This window comes from Protopterus annectens, chromosome 5.part0 (genome assembly GCF_019279795.1).
Source record: "Protopterus annectens isolate FY-2018-M chromosome 5.part0, PAN1.0, whole genome shotgun sequence".
Taxonomy (NCBI): Eukaryota; Metazoa; Chordata; order Ceratodontiformes; family Protopteridae; genus Protopterus; species Protopterus annectens.
In genome coordinates, this window is record NC_056735.1 from 355564404 (window position 1) to 355584254 (window position 19851).

Below are 19851 nucleotides of genomic sequence, written 5' to 3' on the forward strand. Positions count from 1 at the left end.
TAAAATTTGTAGCTTTTTGGCAAATCTTTAAGGATTAAATTCATAAAATGACGACACGTATTTGAGATTCAAGCTTTATATTTTTCAGAAAAATTAACGCTAACATAAAACCTGTTGTTCTAACAACTTTTTAAAGTTTATTTGAGTAATATTTAAATATGTCTCTATTTGTCCGGTCATTATTTTAGGCTTTGTTTGGATTTCTTTTGCCAATAAAGAGCCATGCAAACCGTCAATGCACTTCAAAACACTTCTAATTTGAAAAAAAAAATACCCAAATGTTTAGAGAGCGTGATGCAATAGCGTTAGGACTAACGTTAGACTTCCATTGACGTGTTGTTCCTACAGTTCAGGTCTTAATTGGATTACTTGGTTTAGTTCTTGTGTGGATGGTAATGGTTCTCTGTCATTTCATGTGTACTTTCAGAGTCTTGTGTTTTATCTTTCTATAATGGTTTTCTCTGAGCTGGCTTCTCGTCTTAACGATGTAGGTTACAAAAACTGGATGAAGGCAGGTTATTGTTTGCTGAAACTACGAAACGGACTGAAGGAATTAGTTTCAGTGGAGATGAGTGTTTTTCACCAAAACCTGATTAAACAAAATACTGTGTTAAGGGCAGGTTGTATCGGAGGATGTAAACCTAGGGGAAAGCAGGTATGATATATTGCCGTTTTCCTAACATGCAATGTTGCGTGTTTTATCCGAAATCGTTTTAATATAATTTATATTGTACTGCTCAGTACTTGCGCGTTACTTGTTTATGTTAACTGTAATGTAAAGGCTAGGAACTCCCCCAATCCCATTTTGTACAGTTATGTGTTGGATCCTCATTTGGTTTGTACTTGGTGTACTTGGAAGAACCTCTGTTTTATTTCATGTTCGCTGTCTTGGTTTAAAAATTGTAACTGAAAACGTATTGTGCTCTAGAGTACTGAGCCTAACTTGTAGATTCCGGTTACTGTCCAGGAAATGTACGTGTCAGAAGCCGTCAGGGTTTTGTTACATGAACAGGATGACATTTTCAAAGTGTCAGTATTGTATATACTTCTATTATTGTTCCTACATGTGCACTGCTTATCGCATAATCCGGTATTTTTTCTTGTTCTGTGAGTCAAAACTGAAACGGAACCACGTGTCACCTACACCATAAACAAACAGTAGTAGACTGACTTATTAAAACGGGGGTACTGTTCAAGATGTCTGCCCGTATGACTTGTTCTTGTGGGAAAGGGATTGGTAGATTTCTTGATTCTTATTTATTGTTTACAGTCTCTGCGTTAAGGATATCCCATTGCAGTCTGCTGTCTGTGTGCGTTAGGTTTTGCCTAACCACTGCAGTCAGAGTTTATTGCAATTTGCTTTCATAGTTTGATTCATTTGTTTTGTTTATGGACAATGGGATGGTTTCAGTGTCCATTTTGTCTTAATGGAGATGGCTCTTACGAAAAGAGTTTAATTGCTTGCATCAAATTAGGAAAGTGTTGATTGATCACGTATGCACACCCTTACCGCAGTGAAATTTGACACATGAAATTTGTCAGCAGCAAAGCTAACTGCCATTTGGGGGAACCGGGTGTCTGTAATTAATGCACAACCCACCAACCTAGTCTGTTTATTTTTGTACCGTGAGACTATGGTGTACTTTTTTAACAAGCACCATGTTTCTTCTTACTTATTTAAAAAGCACCATCATTATCACACTTTTTCTACGTTGTTAAAGTTGCTTTGTTTGTCACATGGATTCTTCATTTTCGCTAACTCCAACAGTAGTGTTCCACGCATTTCTGTCTTTTTCCCTTTTCGTGACCTTTGTAAATGTTAATGACTTGAAATTGGGTGTATTCTTGTCACCCCCCCCCCACACACACACACACAAGTTTAACAAAATCAACAAAAATCCAATCTTTCTCAGCCTCTCTTTCATCTTGTAAAGTAATATATCATGTGTGATTTATGCTTTATGGTCTCCCATTTATGCACTAATTTGTGCTGTGGTCTTCTTCCACTTCATTTCCATCTCCCAGCCTCACAGTATGGTTCAAGTCCAATGAAATTCCAATTCTTCTGGTCAGCTCCATTGTTGTTGTTGTTTTTTTTCTCTGTGTGTGTGTCTCTTGCATTTTTTTTTTTGGAACATTGGAAAAGGTTTCACTGGCAATGGCTCCCTGAGCTTTATAATCGGAAGAATGAGAAACCAGACCCCTTTTGTTTGATGGCTGACACTTTTTTTTGTTTGACAATTTTTTTACATTTCCTCCTTAGTCTATTTTGCATCAAAAAATGGCCTTGATCCTCCAGGAAAAAGTATTGTGAAGAGCGCTCGATACAGCAGCTTGAATCTCACACCTGCCTCTCGACATTCCATGATTGCTAGGATAAATTTGCCTCTCTTCTGCAAACAGCATACAGTGAATAATCATTTCTGCTCCCTTTATCCAATTTTTAATATTTTTACCTTTCTGCCACAGTTTTGCCAGGATCAACTCTTTCTGCTGGTATGATTGCATCTTTGCTAGTACAAGTCTTGGCTGCTCTCTCATGGCCAGGTTTGGAGCATACCCACAATGTGCCATTTCAGTTAACAAATCCTGTTGTGGGAATACCAGTCCAGTTACTTATTTGTGCTTTCATAAAGTTAATACAGTCTGTTCCTTCCAGTTTCTCTGGTGCAGCAGACAATCTCAGTTTCTTTCTGCCTAATCTGTCCTCTAACTCTACAGTTTTTTGGAACTGCTCGTCTTGAGCAGTCTTGTACTCGGTCTGTCTTTTCATCATTTCACCCTCTAAATCAGTTCATCTGAATAGCTGTTTAAAGCTTCTTCCATTTTTCTAGCCTTTTGTTATTTGAGTTGATATACTCCTTCAGTATTGTATTTATTTTAATCAGGTCTGACATATTTGACTTATATTTTCCTCAAAATTATTGGAAGCCCTCTTGTACCAAAGCTGGAGCTTGAAATGCTTTTTGTTGAACAGCTATAGGATTCTTCCAAGTGTTTGTCTATTCATCTTTTGTGGTTGATTTTCTTTCAGGCTCCCCGAGTTTTATCCTTGCTAGCATCAAGACAGTGTATTTAATAGCCAGTAAACGAATTTTACTAAAACGGGCAAAATTACTTGCCCTTGTCTATCAGTTTCTTTTTTCCACACTGGGAGAGCTGAAATTAAGCTCTTGATCAATGTGCAGTAATATTGGAAGGCCCCCATGCGTTTTCATCTTTGACTGTAAAATTACTTCGGTGTCCTTAAGTTGTCTGTCCTTTTTATCTTTCACATCTGCTTACTTGTTCATAGGTTCATACTAGGCTATCTGCCCTGGGGCAATTATAAGCCTAGCCCGATTCTGTATGGCTTACGCCACCCCTTGATTTGAGTATACTGTGCCCTTTTTTAAGGTTTAGTTTACTGTGCCTCTGTCTAATAGTGACACGGGATCCCCCATCCACTTATCGAGATTCTTCTTGAAGAGATTCAGTGAGGTGCTCTGCCTCACATGAACTGGAATTCTATTCCAGAGCGAAGGGAGCCTCTGGGTTATGAACCTGTCCCTCCAGCAAGTTCTATTTATTTCTGTGCTGAGGTTCAAGTCCCTCGAGCGTGTGGCTCTAAGGGATTTAGATTTACTGAGGTGGAGTATGTCCATTAATTCTGGATTTGACATAGCTTTGTATGTCAGGCATAGATCGCCTCGAAGTAGGCGGTATGCAACTGAGTAGAGCTGGAGTTTTTTTAACCGAGCAGTATATGGCATCTGTTTGAGACCCTTGATCCTCTTGGTGAGATACTTTTGGGGTCTTTCTAATTGCTGCAGGTGTCTGGTAAGGTACATCCCAAAAGGGGCATTGTATTCTATGATGGGCCTGATGAGGGATGAATAAAGGGGCATGATTACCTCTCTTGATCTAGATGTGAAACCCTTCGTGATGAGGTGGGCTATGTAGAAGGTCTTTCTAACCACTTTGGCAATGTGGTTTTCAAAGGAGAGATTGCTATCAACTTGGGTCCCCAGGTCCCTAATAACTTTCTCTGTACTTAATGAGTTTCCGCCTATGTGGTAATTTGTGGGCACATTGTTTTTGCCAAAGGGTATGACTATACATTTTTTGGCATTTAGCTTTAAACCATGGCGCTGGCACCAGTTATCTGTCTCCGAGAGACCTTTTTGAAGGATGTTTGTGTCAGCTGGAGAGTTGATTATGGCACCCACTTTGCAGTTGTCTGCGAACTTGGTGAGCCATAGTCCTCCCACGTTTGCCTGTACCTCGGAAAAGTATATACCGAACAAGAGCGGTCCCAGGACAGAACCCTGTGGGACGCCACTTGTGACCGGTTTCAAGTCTGACATGGCTCCAGCAACTCTCACTCTGTGGGTTCTGTCTTTGAGCCAGTTTGCAACCCATCTTGTGACATAGGGGTTTATATTTAAGCTGGATAGCTTATCTATGATGCCCGAGTGGGGTATTGTGTCAAATGCCTTTGCAAGGTCCAGATAGGCTGTGTGGACTACCTTCCCTTCATCTATGGCTTTGGTGACTGTTTCAAAGAAGTCAACCAGGTTTAAAAGGCAGGATCTGCCCTTGACAAAGCCAAACTGGGTAGGATCTAGTGTCTGTAGGTCCCCAATGTCTTTGTTTATGAGCTCCATGATGATCTCTCCATAGCCTTGCAGACTAAGCTAGTCAGGCTTATGGGGCGATAGTTTCCAGGATCCGTAGATGCTCCACCTTTGTGGAGTGGGACCACTGTTGCTGTACGCCATTCTGTGGGCACATATCCTGTAGTGAGGCTGAGATTGTATAGCTGTTTTATTTGAGGGATTAGTTCCTCTTGTAGTTCATGTAAAACGCAACCTGGGACGCCATCTGGTCCCATGGAAGCAGTGTTTTTGCTTTGGAGAGGGCAGCCTTCACCTGAGCATCTGAGATGTTTGGGAAGCAGCCCTCTGCCGGGATAGATATTTGCTCTTTTGGGGAGGAGGGGGTGGAGAAGTTTGCACTGAACCTGTCTTCCAGGATATTGGCGATGTCTGTGGGTTCAGTGTATTTTTTGTCGTTTAGAATCAACTCAGAACAAGTCTGGGAGTTGCATCCCAGGTTTCTAACATAACTGAAAAAGCCTTATGATTGTCTTTGGTGTCCTGTGCAATTTTTCTCTCGAAGCTGGCCTTGGAGGATTTTATGAGGGATCGTAATTTTTTGCTAGTACTGATCAGAGATGCCTTCCCTATTAGGAATTTTGCTCTATCATGTAGTAGCTTCCTCCTTGTGTTGTACAGTTTATTTATGGCAGGGGTCCACCAGACTGGACGCCTGCCTTTGGATGATTGGGTCTTGGTTTTGTTTGGGATAGCATGATCCATGCATTCCTGGAGATGTCTGTAGAATGCATTTATATAGGATTGTGCAGTTTGGGCTGTAGTTTCCACTGGCCCTGGGGCCTTGAAGGATTCCACTTCGGTTTTGAGAAGTGAGAAGCTCGCTTTTGAGAAGTTTTTCACTGTGGTTTTCTGGGCTGGGGGTGGGGTCGGGATGTGGACATCCAGTGAAATTAGTTTATGGTCTGATCTTACCAATGAGGGATATACTTCTGGTGTGGAGCATAGAGTCCCCATGTTGGTAATGATCAGGTCTAGTATGTTGTCCCCTCTGTGGGAGTGGTGACTAGTTGTTCCATAGCATTTGAGTTTATAATTTCCAGGAATCTTTGGGCTAAGGTGCTGGGGCTTGAGTAGTGCTTCCAGTCAATGTTTGGGTAGTTGAAGTCACCCAATATAATGGTGTTTGGAGAGATCTTCATGTTCTCCAATGTTTTCAGGAAAGCCGAATGGGATTCCTGACTTTGAGAGGGTGGTCTGTAGGATTCTATAAACTGAAAAGCAGTCTTGCCCACTGTTAGTTGCACATGGATGGTCTCCGATTGCAATGCCACTAACCTGTAGGTGTGGATATCCTTGATAAATATGGAAACTCCCCTCCTTTTGTGGTTCGGTCCGGGTTTTGGGGCCGAAAAGCATGATATGAGGTATAGCCTGGTAGTGCTGGGGTGCTCTCTGGAGCCTTGAACCAGGTTTCTGTCACTGCACAGATATCGATGTTCTCCATACTGAGGAGAGCTTCGAGTGCGTGCATCTTGAGGTTAAGACTTCTGGCATTTAGCAGCATTACCCTTAGTTTCTTGTTCCTTGTGCTGTCTATGGGGGTGGGTTTGACTTTTGAGCCTTGCTTAAAAAAGCCACTATGGGGGTGGCAAGAGCCTTTGCCAATATCCGAAAGCCCAGTGGTGACAGGCGCAAGCCGTCCCTAGCGAAGCAATGTGGCTTGTCGAGCATGTCATCCCAGGCTGACAGACACTGGATCCCCTTTGAATGACACCAAAATTTTAGCCAATTGTTAAAATCGATCATTTTGTCTTTGCACTGTGGCATCATTCTAGGTGAGGGTAAGATGCTGCTCAAGGTCAGGGTCATACCAGCATGGGCTACATGATCAGAGAGCTCCTCTATGTCTCTTTTCATGTAGTCCAGGGAGGTACGTCTCGGGTCATTCACACCAGCATGTACAATGACTGAGTCATATTTGTATTTGCTTTGGAGTGACCTGAGTACTTGCGTTATGTGGCGGATCCTAGCGCCCAACAGGCAGCTCACTGTGACCTTCTCTTTATTCAGCCTGGTGAGCGGGACGTCAGTGTGTCTGACAATAGAGTCACCTATAACAAGAGTATCAGGTGTGTTATTCAGCCTTAAGGGCTGTGGCTGCTTGGCACACTGACTTTGTGGGTTATGTGTTGTGTGTGTTTTGTTTTGAGGTAGCGTTTGCTTGGATGTCTGCTTTGGAGGTCTCTGTTGCTTAGGTAGATTTTTATTTAGAACCTCCGAGTATGTTTTTGTGTATTTATGTGTTTGGTTTGCTGATGTGGTGGGACTATGTGATACTGGAATTGTGTTGTGTGAGGTTACCTTCTCCTCCTGACTGGTTACACCAGTTTTGAGATGAGAGAGCTCAGCCTCCAGTTTGGCTAAATAGTTGCATCTCTCACATATATTTGAACCTGTTTGGAGGAGGAGAGGGTTGTCCGTGTACATGAGACAGTTGTAACATTGCCTCAAAATTCCCAGATTCACTAGCTGGACTGGAGAGGAAACCATTGACTGACCTTTGGACATGCTAGAGTAATAGGGAAACTGAATTTGACGGACCAATAGAGGACAGGGTAATCGTAGAGAGTATAAGAGTAAGTAGTGCTTATGGTTTAATAGTGCTAACTTGTAGGATTACTTAATTGGACCAGTGAAGGGCCTTAGAATGAGAATATGGTGTTTAAATTGAGAGAGAGAGAGCAGTTCTAAGGGAAAAAGTGAAGAGCAGACTTTGTGGAGCCAGGAATAGTTTAAACCCAATTAGGTGGCGCTGCCCGTTGTTGCGCTATGCTCAAAAACGTGCAAAACCGCGCAAAAGAGGGTTTTAAGAGAGGAAGATGAAGGAGTTTTGGAATTGACCCAAAATGGCCAATAAAACTACAGTTTCAAGTCAGTAACCACTCCCACAGGGGCAGGCAGGCTGCTCAATGTTTTTCACTGCCACTGATCAACAGAGAGACTTTCCTTTAGCCCAAGCAAAAAATGGCCTCACAGAAACTTACAAACAGTTCAAGAACAGCAAGCCTGTAACTGAACTTTTTTAAAACTCAGAAAAGTGGGGAAAAAAGCAAGATTTTGTTTTTTCAGAGATAGCAGAGGTTAACAAGTATCAGCAAGTTATAACAGTGCAGTAAATGACCCCACACAAGAGTGCTAGGCCAAAGACAGATAAAATGCAAGTTTTGAGAAAAAAACTATTTTAAAAATAAGTGCAAACAGGAAATTCAGTAAATAGTCAGGAAGACATAAAATTGTTGGACAGTTGAAAGTATAAATAAATTATGTTGTGGAGAAGGAATACAAGGGGGCTATTCATTATGTTAAGAGGCAGGTGGAGAACTTGGATGAATTTAATGGTGTGCAATTGTCAAGCCAGCCAGTCTTTAAATAGCCCTGGAAAATGTAGTCACTGCTGATTTTAGACATTTCGGTTGTAGACATGCTCATTCTGGCACAGCAGATGTTTGACGTGCACTGATATGCCGTTGTTCCCAATGGCATGTATCCAGATGCAGATACTATTCACAGGGCAACTTGCTACAGTCACTGGCATCCAGTTACACCCGGATAACTGACTTGTGATGCTTTAATTAGATGTTTCTATTGCTGACTGCTGAGTCAGAGTAGAGTCTAGGGAGGAGAGTTTTTTTTCAGGAAATGGAAATAAAAATGCACGACCATCGTTTATATGCAGTGAACAACTGATGGATGCAGCCTCTGTGCTTCATGCTGTGGGAATTGGAACTGCTTTTGGAAAGAAATATGTTTTGTTTAACTTTTTTTTTTATTCAGAATTGCCTTTGTGATTACTCTTAATACCACTGAAGTCACTGTTTCAAGCCATCCTTAGTACCATGCTCTGTAGTTTAGTATAATTGAAATGTTTCTGTTTTATATTTGGTTCCCCTGCTACAGACATTTTACCAAGTTTCACCATTGCTGTCATTTTGGTTTGTGGTTTACTTTGTCAGGTCACAGTTTTACTGATTTTTAAGTTGTCTGTTGCATGATGGCAGTACTTAACCTGACATTATAGACATGGGTAGTCAGGTTCCTCAAATGTCACAGTTTTTAACATATTTATTGATGACTGTCTGAAAGCACTGCTATGCATTGGCAGAAGACAAGGTTTATGAAATGTATACGACACTATGACAGACCCAAATATTGAGTTAAGTAAAAGAAAACTTGAAGTTTCATGTAATGGTTAAGGTCTTCATCTCACAGACACCACTTGCAAGGTGTAATTCTGACTTTGTTATTGGCAAAGCTTAAAATGACCCTTCGGGGCAGTTAGCTTAGTGTTCACCTGTGAACCTATAAGTACTCCTGCACGTTACTCCTGCACAAATTAGTTTCGACTCCCATCTGGGCTGCCTTCTGTGCAAAAATTGTGTTTTAAGGAGGAGAGTTGGCATAATGGTTAAGGTGCGTACCTCACAGAAACAAGGTACTGAGTTTAATTCTCGCCTTCGAAAGGGAAATTTGCTAAGGTTAAAAAGACCCACAAGGGCAGATAGCCTAGTACTTATCTATGAACTTATGAACATTTAAGTTCTAAATGAAGAAAAAATGTGCAGTATGAAATATGCACATTAATAAGAGAGCGAGAACATATATTTATTACACTAGGTTAAGAGCTCTGGCAAGGATCCCTGAATTTTGTGACATGAGCAAAAATGAAAACGTAGATAATGTCATGCATCTCAGGAATAGCTGGGAGAAAAGCTTTGTCAGGACTACATAGGACATTAAAGAAAATTGTGGACTTCGCAAGGATACTGGAGACATCAGAAATACAGGGTCAAGCTCAGGAGGAAATCACTATGGTGAAACCATGGTATAGAGAATCTGGATAATAAAAGAAGTTGGGGAAAAAAAACTGAAAACCCAAACCAAAGTTGAACTCAAAATGTTAAGCAAAGAACTAAGAAACAAATGCAAATGTACCCATGCTGAAGTATAAGGTGAAAATTGTTACCTTAGTCAAGGACAACAAAAAGTCTTATTTTTTTATTATTATGTTAGAAAGCTTAGGGATAGTACCCAGAATCCCACTGAGTTGAAACATAACATCCATTTAATCTCCAAGAATATAGTCAGTGTGTTAGCAGATACATTTTGTCCAGATATCTCCCCCTCCAACTTCCCTCCCTGCATTGACATTATGTCTGCAGCGCCCCCAAAGATCACTTTGGAAAAAGTCATGTAAAGGTACTCTGTTTTTTTTGTTTTTTTTCTTAAACAGTGTGGGCCCCGGGGACTGATAATATGCCCAGGTGCTTCCTTGTCAGTTTAAAGCATTGTTTCATTGACCTTGCTGCCGAATCTGTTCAGCCTCAACTTCTCAATTGGTTTTATCCCAGAGGTGTGGAGAGAATGTGCACAGCTGTTCTCCACAAGGGTGGCCCCACCACTGATCCTGGCAACTGTAGACCAGTAAGCCTTACCAGGTTTCATAAACAAAGATAGTGACTGCTTATAATCCGTCAACCCAAACTAGTTAGAGTTTGTGAATGGAAAGTCTTTAAGATACTCAACATTTTTTCAAAAAAAGGCACTGAAGCTTTGGTAGAGGGCAAATTGGTACACGCTGCATACCTTGACCTGGACAGTGCCTTCAGTATCATTTTACCTTTGGACATAATAGACAAAGTGACAAAGTAATCAAACTAAATGTAAAACCCTTATGGTAACCCACTGGATAACAAAGTGTCTCATGGGTAGAAATTGTCATAATAGTGTTGAGTAAACTCTTCTGCAAAAGGCGTATTACTAGTGACATCCCCCATGCCTCAGAACTGGTACTGCTCCTGACATCACATACGTAAATACCAAACAGAACTGATGTCAGTGGTCTTTTGCTAATCAAGTTTGTAGATGGGTACATGCTTGGAAGTTCAGCTCTGTAGAGGAATCCCAGGTCCTGAAATTGGGGCTAAGGAGTATGTACTAATGGTTCCAGGATAGTAGTCTAAAGTTAAATGTTGTAAAGTATAATGTCATGCCCTTTTGGAAAATATGAGCAACTGTGACCCACCATCAACAACCTCCTTAAATTCAGTACCGTTATAGACTTGGGCAGGTGTGTAAACAGTGAACTCTCCTTCTGCCACCATGTATCCGGGGTTAGTTGAGAATTGTACCACCTAATCCAACTTGATACCAAAGGCATATTTTCTAGGACTAATGATGTTGTCATCCCACCCGACTCCTCCCTTATGAAACCCATAATAGGACAGAATGTTCTCTTTGGCACGTACCTGTACAGACTTGATCCAACCTGAAAAACCTCCATGCTTCATCACCAAGGTAATCAAGAGCCTGAGTCCCATGACTTAAGCTAAAGCTCTTTCTTTTCCATCTCTTACACCACTCAATCTTACCACAACACAAGCAGAACCTTCTGGCAGAATAGATACATTTCCCAAATAATTCCTATCCTCTGGAACAGACTTCTGCTTCATTTTAAACAAAGTAGGTTCCTAACCTTCACCCACAACCTAGATAAATGGATGGGCAAACACAAATGCACCCCAGGTCTGGCTCCACAATTCTTTAGGAAGGGGATAACAACTAGTGTGAATTGTACAGGGTACGGTACTAATGATCTAGACACTCATCTGCCTGGTAATGATCGTTGAACCTAAAGAGGGATTTAATATAAGAGTGCCAGATAAGTAGACTGTACAGAATAAGTCAGTGGTAATGAAATGAAGAAATAATTAAAAATAAATTATTTAAGGCATATCTGACTGCAGCTGGTAAGAGAGGAAGCAACAAGTGATTATGCAGACACAGTGGAGAATGGTACCTACCCAGTAGTCTATGCCCAGCAAAAGGAAAAGTGCAAATACTAAGGAAAAAAGTCTTTACTGGGGATGATCAGATGTAACAAAAGAGAAGTATAAGCTGTAGTATAAAGACAAAATGTGTGATTAATAAAAGGATGCAAATTGGTAGAACAGCCATCAATACAAAATGTGTCAAAAGACAATTAGACTGAGACAGAAATCAAATGCTGTGAAAGGAACAAAACAGATGTGTACAGAGTATATGAGGCAGTATTGCAAGGCCAGAGATCATGGTAAGGGTGATAAACTTAATGGTAGGGTTGATAGACACACCATGATATAATAAAATATTAACAAGTGACTTTGCCAAAAAGTTACAGAAAGTAATAGAATATGTGCATGTAACTTGGCAGTGTTTCTTCTCATGTAAGGTTGTTTTGAGACAGAAGGAAAGGTGAATAATAAAGAAGCCTAATCCATATTTAGTTAATGAAGGGTTTGGGTCAAATGTCTTTGGCTCTGTTAGAGTTAAGTCACTAGGGGTTGAGCCAAACTACAGTAAAGTCATTAGAGGTGATACAAAAATTAACAGTGACATTGACAAATGTTAAATACATGAGTTATATTAAGGCACTAGTGAGCTGAAAAATTGTGAGGTCAAATGATGATATATAGACCCAAAATATAATTTCTGTCCTTTAGCCACATAGAGTACCTTTTTCTGCTTTCCTTTTCCTTCAAAGACATTTCTGGCAGCACAAAGTGTGTTGCAGTTTCCAAAGCTCTGAAGCACTTGGATCTGATATAGGTGAATTGTTCACACAATGTGCAGAATTATAACCACGTTGTTGTTAAGCTATTACGTTTGAGGTAAGAATGTGTGGAAATTTACCTCAACAATAAAGCAAAGCTTAAGAGATGAAACTTTACATTCATTTTGAGAACATGTATTAACTTGGCTATGATCAGAGAGATGTAGTCATATTTCTTCGTAGTGCATACTGAATAAAAAATGTGTTACTATGGCTTGAAAGCAACTTCAGTTTTATTATAGCACCCATACAGCTAATTCTGAATAAAAAAGAATGGTTTTACACCTTGGGACATCCCTGAAACGAGAGAAGCCTGGAGAGGTGAGAATATTTGTTGACGTGAAGCCAGCCAGTAGGGCAGAATTATGGCTCACTGGTTAAGATGTCAGATGCTGTCAGCATGCATCACTTGGATAACAGTCTTAACCAGACTACTGGTAAGCCTTTTGGAGCATTGAACTTTCAGCCAATTTCTGTCTGTACTGTAAAACTTCAGCTTCTCTTGCTCCTGACTTAGTCCCGCTCAAAGTATCTTAAAGTTGCCTCAGAGTCAGTCGCATATCCTATTACTACTTTTATCAACAAATAATCGTTAAACTCTGTGCTCCTCTTTTATGGAAGAAAAATCCTGTGTCATACTAATCCACAAAGGTGGAACTCATGATAACTACAGACTCGTCAACCTATTACCTTTTATCAAAAATACTTGAAAATGCATATATGCATCTGTACCTCATAGGAACAAGTGGGGTCTATATTATATGAGCGAAAGTTCATATGAACGAATGCTCTTATGAGCGAAAATGCCGGACATCGAACGCTAAATATATACTCCAACTCCAAGATCGCACTACAGTGAGGAAAGGGCAAATATTCCTATCTTCACTGTACTGCGACCCCAGAAAAAGCGTTTCGATGCCCGGCATTTTCGCTCATAAGAGCGTTCGTTCATATGAACTTTCGCTCATATAATATAGACCCAAACAAGTGCAGGGCAAACCCCAGAAACAAACCCACATGGTGTAACCGTAATATCTGCAAGCTTTATAATAAAATGAAAAGAATTTTGACCAAGAATGAGTAATTCCCAGAATGTTAGACATCTTGTCACAGAAATACACTAAGAAGTTTAATAAAATCTACCAAAGCCTAGTTTGAGGTTACAATAGCTAGTCAAAGGCAGTCATGTGGTATTTTTTAGTTATAGTCATAATTTCAAAAGCACAATGCAGTAATGCTCTGAGCTGATTGTAAACAAAAGTTACCTGCACTGAAGCTGAAGAGTGAATCTACTGGCCAATAAATTTAGCTCTAACTTTATCCCTATCTCTTCTCTGTCTTTCCCTCAAGATATACCTGAAACTGGCCTCAAGATATACCTGAAACTGGCTCATCTCCAGCTGTCACACAAGACCAAGTTCTAAAAATGCTTCGAGAAGCTAAAAATACTGCATCGATGGGTACTAGCAGTATCCCTGGATATGTCTTGAATAGCTTGAAACACAATTTAGCCAAACCCCTAACAACACTGTTCAATCTCTGCCTTCATACAGGTTTTGTACCCAGTGGATGGAGAACAGCTCCAGTCATTGCCCTGCCTAAGGGAGAACCTTCCACAGACCCAGGCAGTTAACAGACCCATAGTTCTGACCAGCCTCATATGCAAAGCCAAGGAAATATTTAATGTTAAGTTGTCAATCTCGCCTTCATTCTTGCTGGATGGGTTCGGAGCCGATCCTCTGCTCCGACTCGGCCACTTACTAAAGCTTGAGAGCTAATTTTACCGGCTCGAGGCAACCCTATACCCCATGATGCTAGGCGATAACTACCCAGATCTCGTTTGCCACTTTCGCTTGCGAGGTGCGTTTTTACCGGCTCTTGGTAAGTTTTTGAATTTAGAGACTTTTAGTCATCCTTTTTACTTAGTTCCCACTCCTTTTTTCTTGTTAGATACTTGGCGGTTAATTTTAAACCTTTTCCCCGTTAGTACCTTGTATTTCCCTATCCCTAATTATACATCCCTCCCCTAGGTTAGGCCTTAAGCCTGCCCCTTTCCTAACTCTTGTCAGGGATTCTGTGGTGTGTTTGGGTGTGTTTGTACCCCGGTATCCCTATTTTTTTATTAGTTTGTTTTTGGATTGTGTGTGTGTGTGTGTGTGTGTTTTCTAGAGCTACTTCAACACTGATATGTCGAAGGAGGCAAATGTCTCAGGCTTCAAGAAGTGTGACTCGTGCTGTCAGAAAATGTCTCTGACAGACAGTCACACTTCTTGTGTTTACTGCCTGGGACCCCTGCACCTGCAGGACTCTTGTTCTGTGTGCCATGCATTCAGCCCAAGAGTCCTGCAGGAGCGCAGGAACAAATTAATATTAAGGGGCTTGTTAAAGCCCGAGGGCTCCCCGACTAAGTCTGCGCCGGGGAAGCCCTCGAAGCAAGCAAAACCGTCGGCTCCGAGTCCTAAGCCTTCGGCTGCTGGCTCACCTTCTGTGGCAGCCGGAGCCGATCCTTCTGTGTCGCAGCTTCCAGTATCTGCTCCACTCGGCGCCGATACCGCTGAGTCCTTACACTCACGGTCGGCTCCGGCTGGAGCCGACGTATCTTCGGCTCCATCTACCTCCAGAAAGAGGTCCAGATCCCCATCATTGGAGTCTATACATTCAGCTCCGAGATCACCCCTGCTCTCGGAGCGGAGCCATCGGAGCTGATCTTCTCGGTTGTCCAGGCTTTCTGACCATGACCTTGAGAGAGTGGTGAGTAGACTGTTAAAGTCTCAGGCATTGGCCCAAATGCTTCATAGTCCATCTAATCAGACAGCGGCTATTACAATTCCACCTAATATTCCTCCTTCGACTCTCCCCCAGAGTTCGGAGCCGGAGCTCCTCGGAGCCGTGACTGTTGTGGCGTCGGAGCCAATACCTCCCCGTTGGCTTCGTCGTCCTCTGCTCCGATCTCCTCCTTGATGCCTTCATTGGAGGGATCCTGGCGCCTGGTCTCTCTCGCCGGCTCCGCGGGGGCGAGTGGCATCAGACCCTTGTCCGACCCCGTTCTCCCCCTCGGAGCGTCGGCGCTGGTGAGCTCGGCCCCAACATCGGCCTCCGAGCCGTCCCTGTCGGTACGGCCTGGGGTTCCTACCTCTTTGGAGCTGGAGCCCTCTGGCCTCTCTGATAGGGGAGCCTTCGAGGTGATGAGGAGTGTACTAGCCCCAGGGCATGGTCAACAGTCAGCTCCAGCTCCTCCCACTACAGTGCCTGCTGACGTCTCTTCCCACTCTCTTGCTCCTGGGCCCAGAGATCCAATGCCTCAGGTTTCCCCACTGGGAATATCTTTCTCTTCCGAGGCTTCTCCTGACCACATGTAATTCAGAAAGCAACCGCCTTGAGAGCCAAGATGATTCTCATTGCCCCTTTTTGGCCCCGACAGATATGTTTTCCGTTCCTGCACCGTTATCTATTGGTACAGCCTTGGCATCTGGATCCAGTCCCAGATCTTTTGACCCATCAGTCGGGGCAGCTGCACCAATCCCTACATTCTCTCAACCTCACTGCTTGGTTGCTCCACTTCCGTCCCTAGCCAGGCTTCCTATGATTTCTAATCCCGTCCGGGATATCATAGTAGCTTCCCTTAAATCTTCCACCAGAAGGATTTACACTAGTAAATGGCAACGTTTCTCTTTCTGGGCAAAGGCTAAGAATATGGATCCCTTTACTGTTCCAATTCATTCGGTCTTGGACTTCCTAGCTGAAATTTCTCATTCAGGATCTTCTTCCTCCACAGTAAAAGTTCAGTTCGCAGCCATTTCAAATTTCCATATAGGCCTGTCGGACCGCAGCATCATGTCCCATAAGCTTTGCAAGGCATTCCTTAGAGGTGTATTTTTACTTAAGCCCCCGATCAAAGATCCTCCACCACAGTGGGATCTAAATTTAGTCTTAACATCCTTGATTCTTCCTCCCTTTGAACCTGCGGCTTCCTGTTCATTGCAATTACCTTCCTGGAAGACACTCTTCTAGTCGCCATTACATCTGCTAGGAGAGTATCTGAGCTTCATGCCCTCTGCATTCGTCCTCCCTATTTAGTCTTCCACAAAGACAGAGTTTCTTTAAGGACTAATCCGTCCTTCTTACCCAAGGTGGCTTCGCAGACAAATTTAAATCAATCAATTGATCTCCCATTTTTTTCCCCAAACTATTCTAATAGGGCGGAGCAAAAACTACATTATCTGGATGTTCATCGCCAGCTCCGTTACTATTTGGACAGAACTAAACAAATCAGGAAATCTGATCAACTGTTTTTATCTTGTGCAGAGAATAAGAAAGGCCTTCCGGTATCTAAGGTAACCCTATCTAGGTGGCTGTCTTCTGTGATCACATGTATTTATCAGCTCAGAGGTAGAGAATTGACTTCTAGGCCAAGAGCCCATTCAACTAGAGCACTAGCTACATCTACAGCCTTTCAAGCTAGGCTACCAATAGACACTATTTGTGCGGCAGCCACATGGGCGCCTCCTCATACCTTTGTTTCGCATTATAAATTGGACTTGGCCTCCAGAAACAGGGCAAATTTTGGTTCCACCGTTCTCAAGAGTCTGTTCCAATGAGCCACCCAGGATGAAGGTGCTAGGGACGCGGTCCCATCCAGCAAGAATGAAGGCGAGATTGACAACTTAACATTGAGAAGTTATGTACCTACCATAACATTCCATGTTAGTTGTCTTCTCTTGCCTTCTTTCTTGCGTCCCGCCCACCATCCCCTAGCCTGGACAGACCGAGAAGGTTTCCTCTTCCTTGAAGAGTCCTGATCTAGCATTGCCAGCCTAATAGCTTGTCCTAGTGTAACTTTAGCTTAGATTGGGATCTTTGGTGGGGTTATCCCTTTTCCTCCTCCTCTCCAGTTGGAGGACTATGTTGCCTAATTTTTTTCTTCAGCTACCAAACGAGATCTGGGTAGTTATCGCCTAGCATCATGGGATATAGGGTTGCCTCGAGCCGGTAAAATTAGCTCTCGAGCTTTAGTAAGTGTCCGAGTCGGAGCAGAGGATCGGCTCCGAACCCATCCAGCAAGAAAGAAGGCGAGAGAAGACAACTAACATGGAACATTATGGTAGGTACATAACTTCTCATTATGGAACGAATCAATCGAGACACAGGGGACCTCCAAATACTTGACCTGTGTCAGGTCATGCTTACTTAATCTGGTGGAATTTTTGAAAAGGTCACCAAAGCAACATGAAAACAAAACTGTATACACAGCATAACTTGATATGACCAAAGCTTTTGGCACATTTCCTTACTCGGGCATAGTAGAAAAGGTAAATACACTGGGAATAAACCCACTATTTTGATTTCCTCTGGCCCATCTGTGAGGCAGTTGGCAATCTCCTGAGTGAGACAGGGAAGTTACCTCCACAAAGAGACTAGTTACCGGTACAGTCCCCCAGGATGCTGTGCTGGGTCCTATCCCGTTTGGCATCTACTTTTCTGAAGCAAAAGCCAGTACTAAAGGGCTCTGTGCAACTAAGTTTGCAGTAGACTGCAGGCTAGGAACAGTTATTAAATCTTCAAATGACTTGGTCATCCTGTAGGATGGTTTGTTCCAAATAAATAACTTGTGCCAAAATCATGGACTAAAACTAGATGCCAAAAATGCATCCAGGGAACTGTCACATTGACAATACGCTCCTAACATTTGACCCAATTGTTTGAGATCTGGGAACTTATGTGGACAGTGATCTAACGTTTCACCAACATATGCCCATTGTTTAAGAAAGTCTTCCTATGTTGTGCGGCTTTTAAACAAAGGGGATTGCGTCTAAATCTTGATGTCATTGCCCCCCTTTACTCAGCTGTCATTAGGCCAATTATTGAATATAATGCCCCTATATCTGTTCAACACATGCAACAACTGGAATGACCACAGAAATATCTTACTAAAAGGATACAAGGCCTGAGGAAAATATCCTACATGGACCAACTCAAAGCCCTGTCACAACTGTGTATCCTTCAGACTGCTAGGGGGTGACCTGTGTCTGGCATACAAGACATCCTCCGACCCAAAAGTAATGGATTTACTGCTCCTCTGCAAATGATATGGCATCAGAAGTACCTGGTCTGTGGATGTGAACCTCTTCTGCAACATCAGTACAATGGTTTGGAGGGACAGGTCTGTCTCGCAGAGGATACCACTGCTCTGGAATAGACTCCCCATCTACATAAAACAAAGTTCATCTGTGTCAATATTCAAGTGCAGTTTGGATCTATGGATGAGAAATAGAAGATTTACCCTAGGATTGCCCCCCTGTACTACTAATGGACATGGACAGCTCCAAAGCTCCAAAATGCTTTATCCATTGCATTTGCCACATCAAGTCCTCTATGTTATGATCCCAGCTATTTTCATTAGGGATAATATATAATTATCAACTGTGGAATGGAAAGGGCAGCTGTCTTTTAGTATTTACAGTGGACATAAAAAGTGTACACGCCCCTGTTAAAATGCCAGGTGTTTGTGATATAAAAAAAAAGAGACCACAATAAATCATTTCAAAACTTTTCCCACCTGTAATGTAACTTATAACCTGTACAATTCAATTGAAAAACAATCAAATCTGTTAGAGGAAAAATATAAAAAAATAAACTTACAATATGCTGGTTGCACAAGTGTACATCCAAACACAAAACCTTTTTCCAAGTAGATAAATTCAATAATTACTTTTTTAACTCGCATTATTGTTTGTCCATAGCCAAACTGTTGAACTCTTCCTCACCTGACATTAGAAGTGAGAAAAACAGCATTCGTTTGCAGAAAAGGTAAAAAAAAATTACCTTGCTAACAATTGGTCCTGTTCCTTTACCTGACTGTATCTACATTTTCATGTCCCTCATTGGTTTTATCTTCTTCTTTCTGTCTCTCTCAACCCAATTTTCCCTCGTTCTTTCTCTCTTTCCAGTTTTTAATCCTTATGTTACCCCTCCACCTGTGTTGCATATTTGTTGTATTTCAACATATGGTACTATTTCAGTTATTCTAAATTTGTCATTATTACCCTGTGTACTACTGTTTCAGATAACGATTGCCAGTTTACAAGGCCACTGCTTAAAACTGGTTTCTGATAAGTGTGTTAATCACAATTTTTAACAAAAGTAAAATAAATTTAAAATGGAAAGAATGCAAAAAGAAAGATGCCTGATTTTATAGTACCAGATTAAAGTGAACTGAGTGGATTGGATAAGTGAAGCATTCTTGTTTAGTTAGCTGGAGTTTAGAATGATACCATTGGCTTGAATTATACCCAGAAGACAGAAGCATTATTATGCTTTCAGTGCATGTAGAGCTTATACGGTACAGATGATCCAGATCTGGGGTGAGTTATGCATCAGTTATTCCAACATGAAGTACAAATCATTCAGATGTAAAGAGATGGATTTTCTTACAAAACACTAAGTCCACTCCACTCATTAGTTGACTTAGGAAGAGCTTTTGTTCTTGAAACAGGATGTCACATGACTCAGGTAAAGTGAAAAAAAAACATGCCAGAGAGATAAGAAGCTTGTTGGGCAGGTTTGCCTAAAACTTGAGATCACTATAATAATCTCATCAGCATTCAG

The 19851-nt window shown here is 41.9% G+C and overlaps 1 protein-coding gene across 5 annotated transcripts in view; it reads left to right on the forward strand.

Annotated features, from left to right (window-relative positions):
* The first annotated feature begins 269 nt into the window (after window positions 1-269).
* Window positions 270-19851, forward strand: part of LOC122802630 (uncharacterized protein CXorf38-like) — a 615103-nt gene continuing 595521 nt past the window's right edge. For 2 of the 5 annotated variants that reach the window (XM_044072325.1, XM_044072324.1), the window contains exon 1: window positions 270-655. In XM_044072325.1, the coding sequence (XP_043928260.1) occupies window positions 452-655 (204 nt within the window). In that variant the 5' untranslated portion in view covers window positions 270-451. The remainder of the gene's footprint in view (window positions 656-19851) is intronic. The other 3 variants (XM_044072321.1, XM_044072322.1, XM_044072323.1) reach the window with 2 other exon arrangements.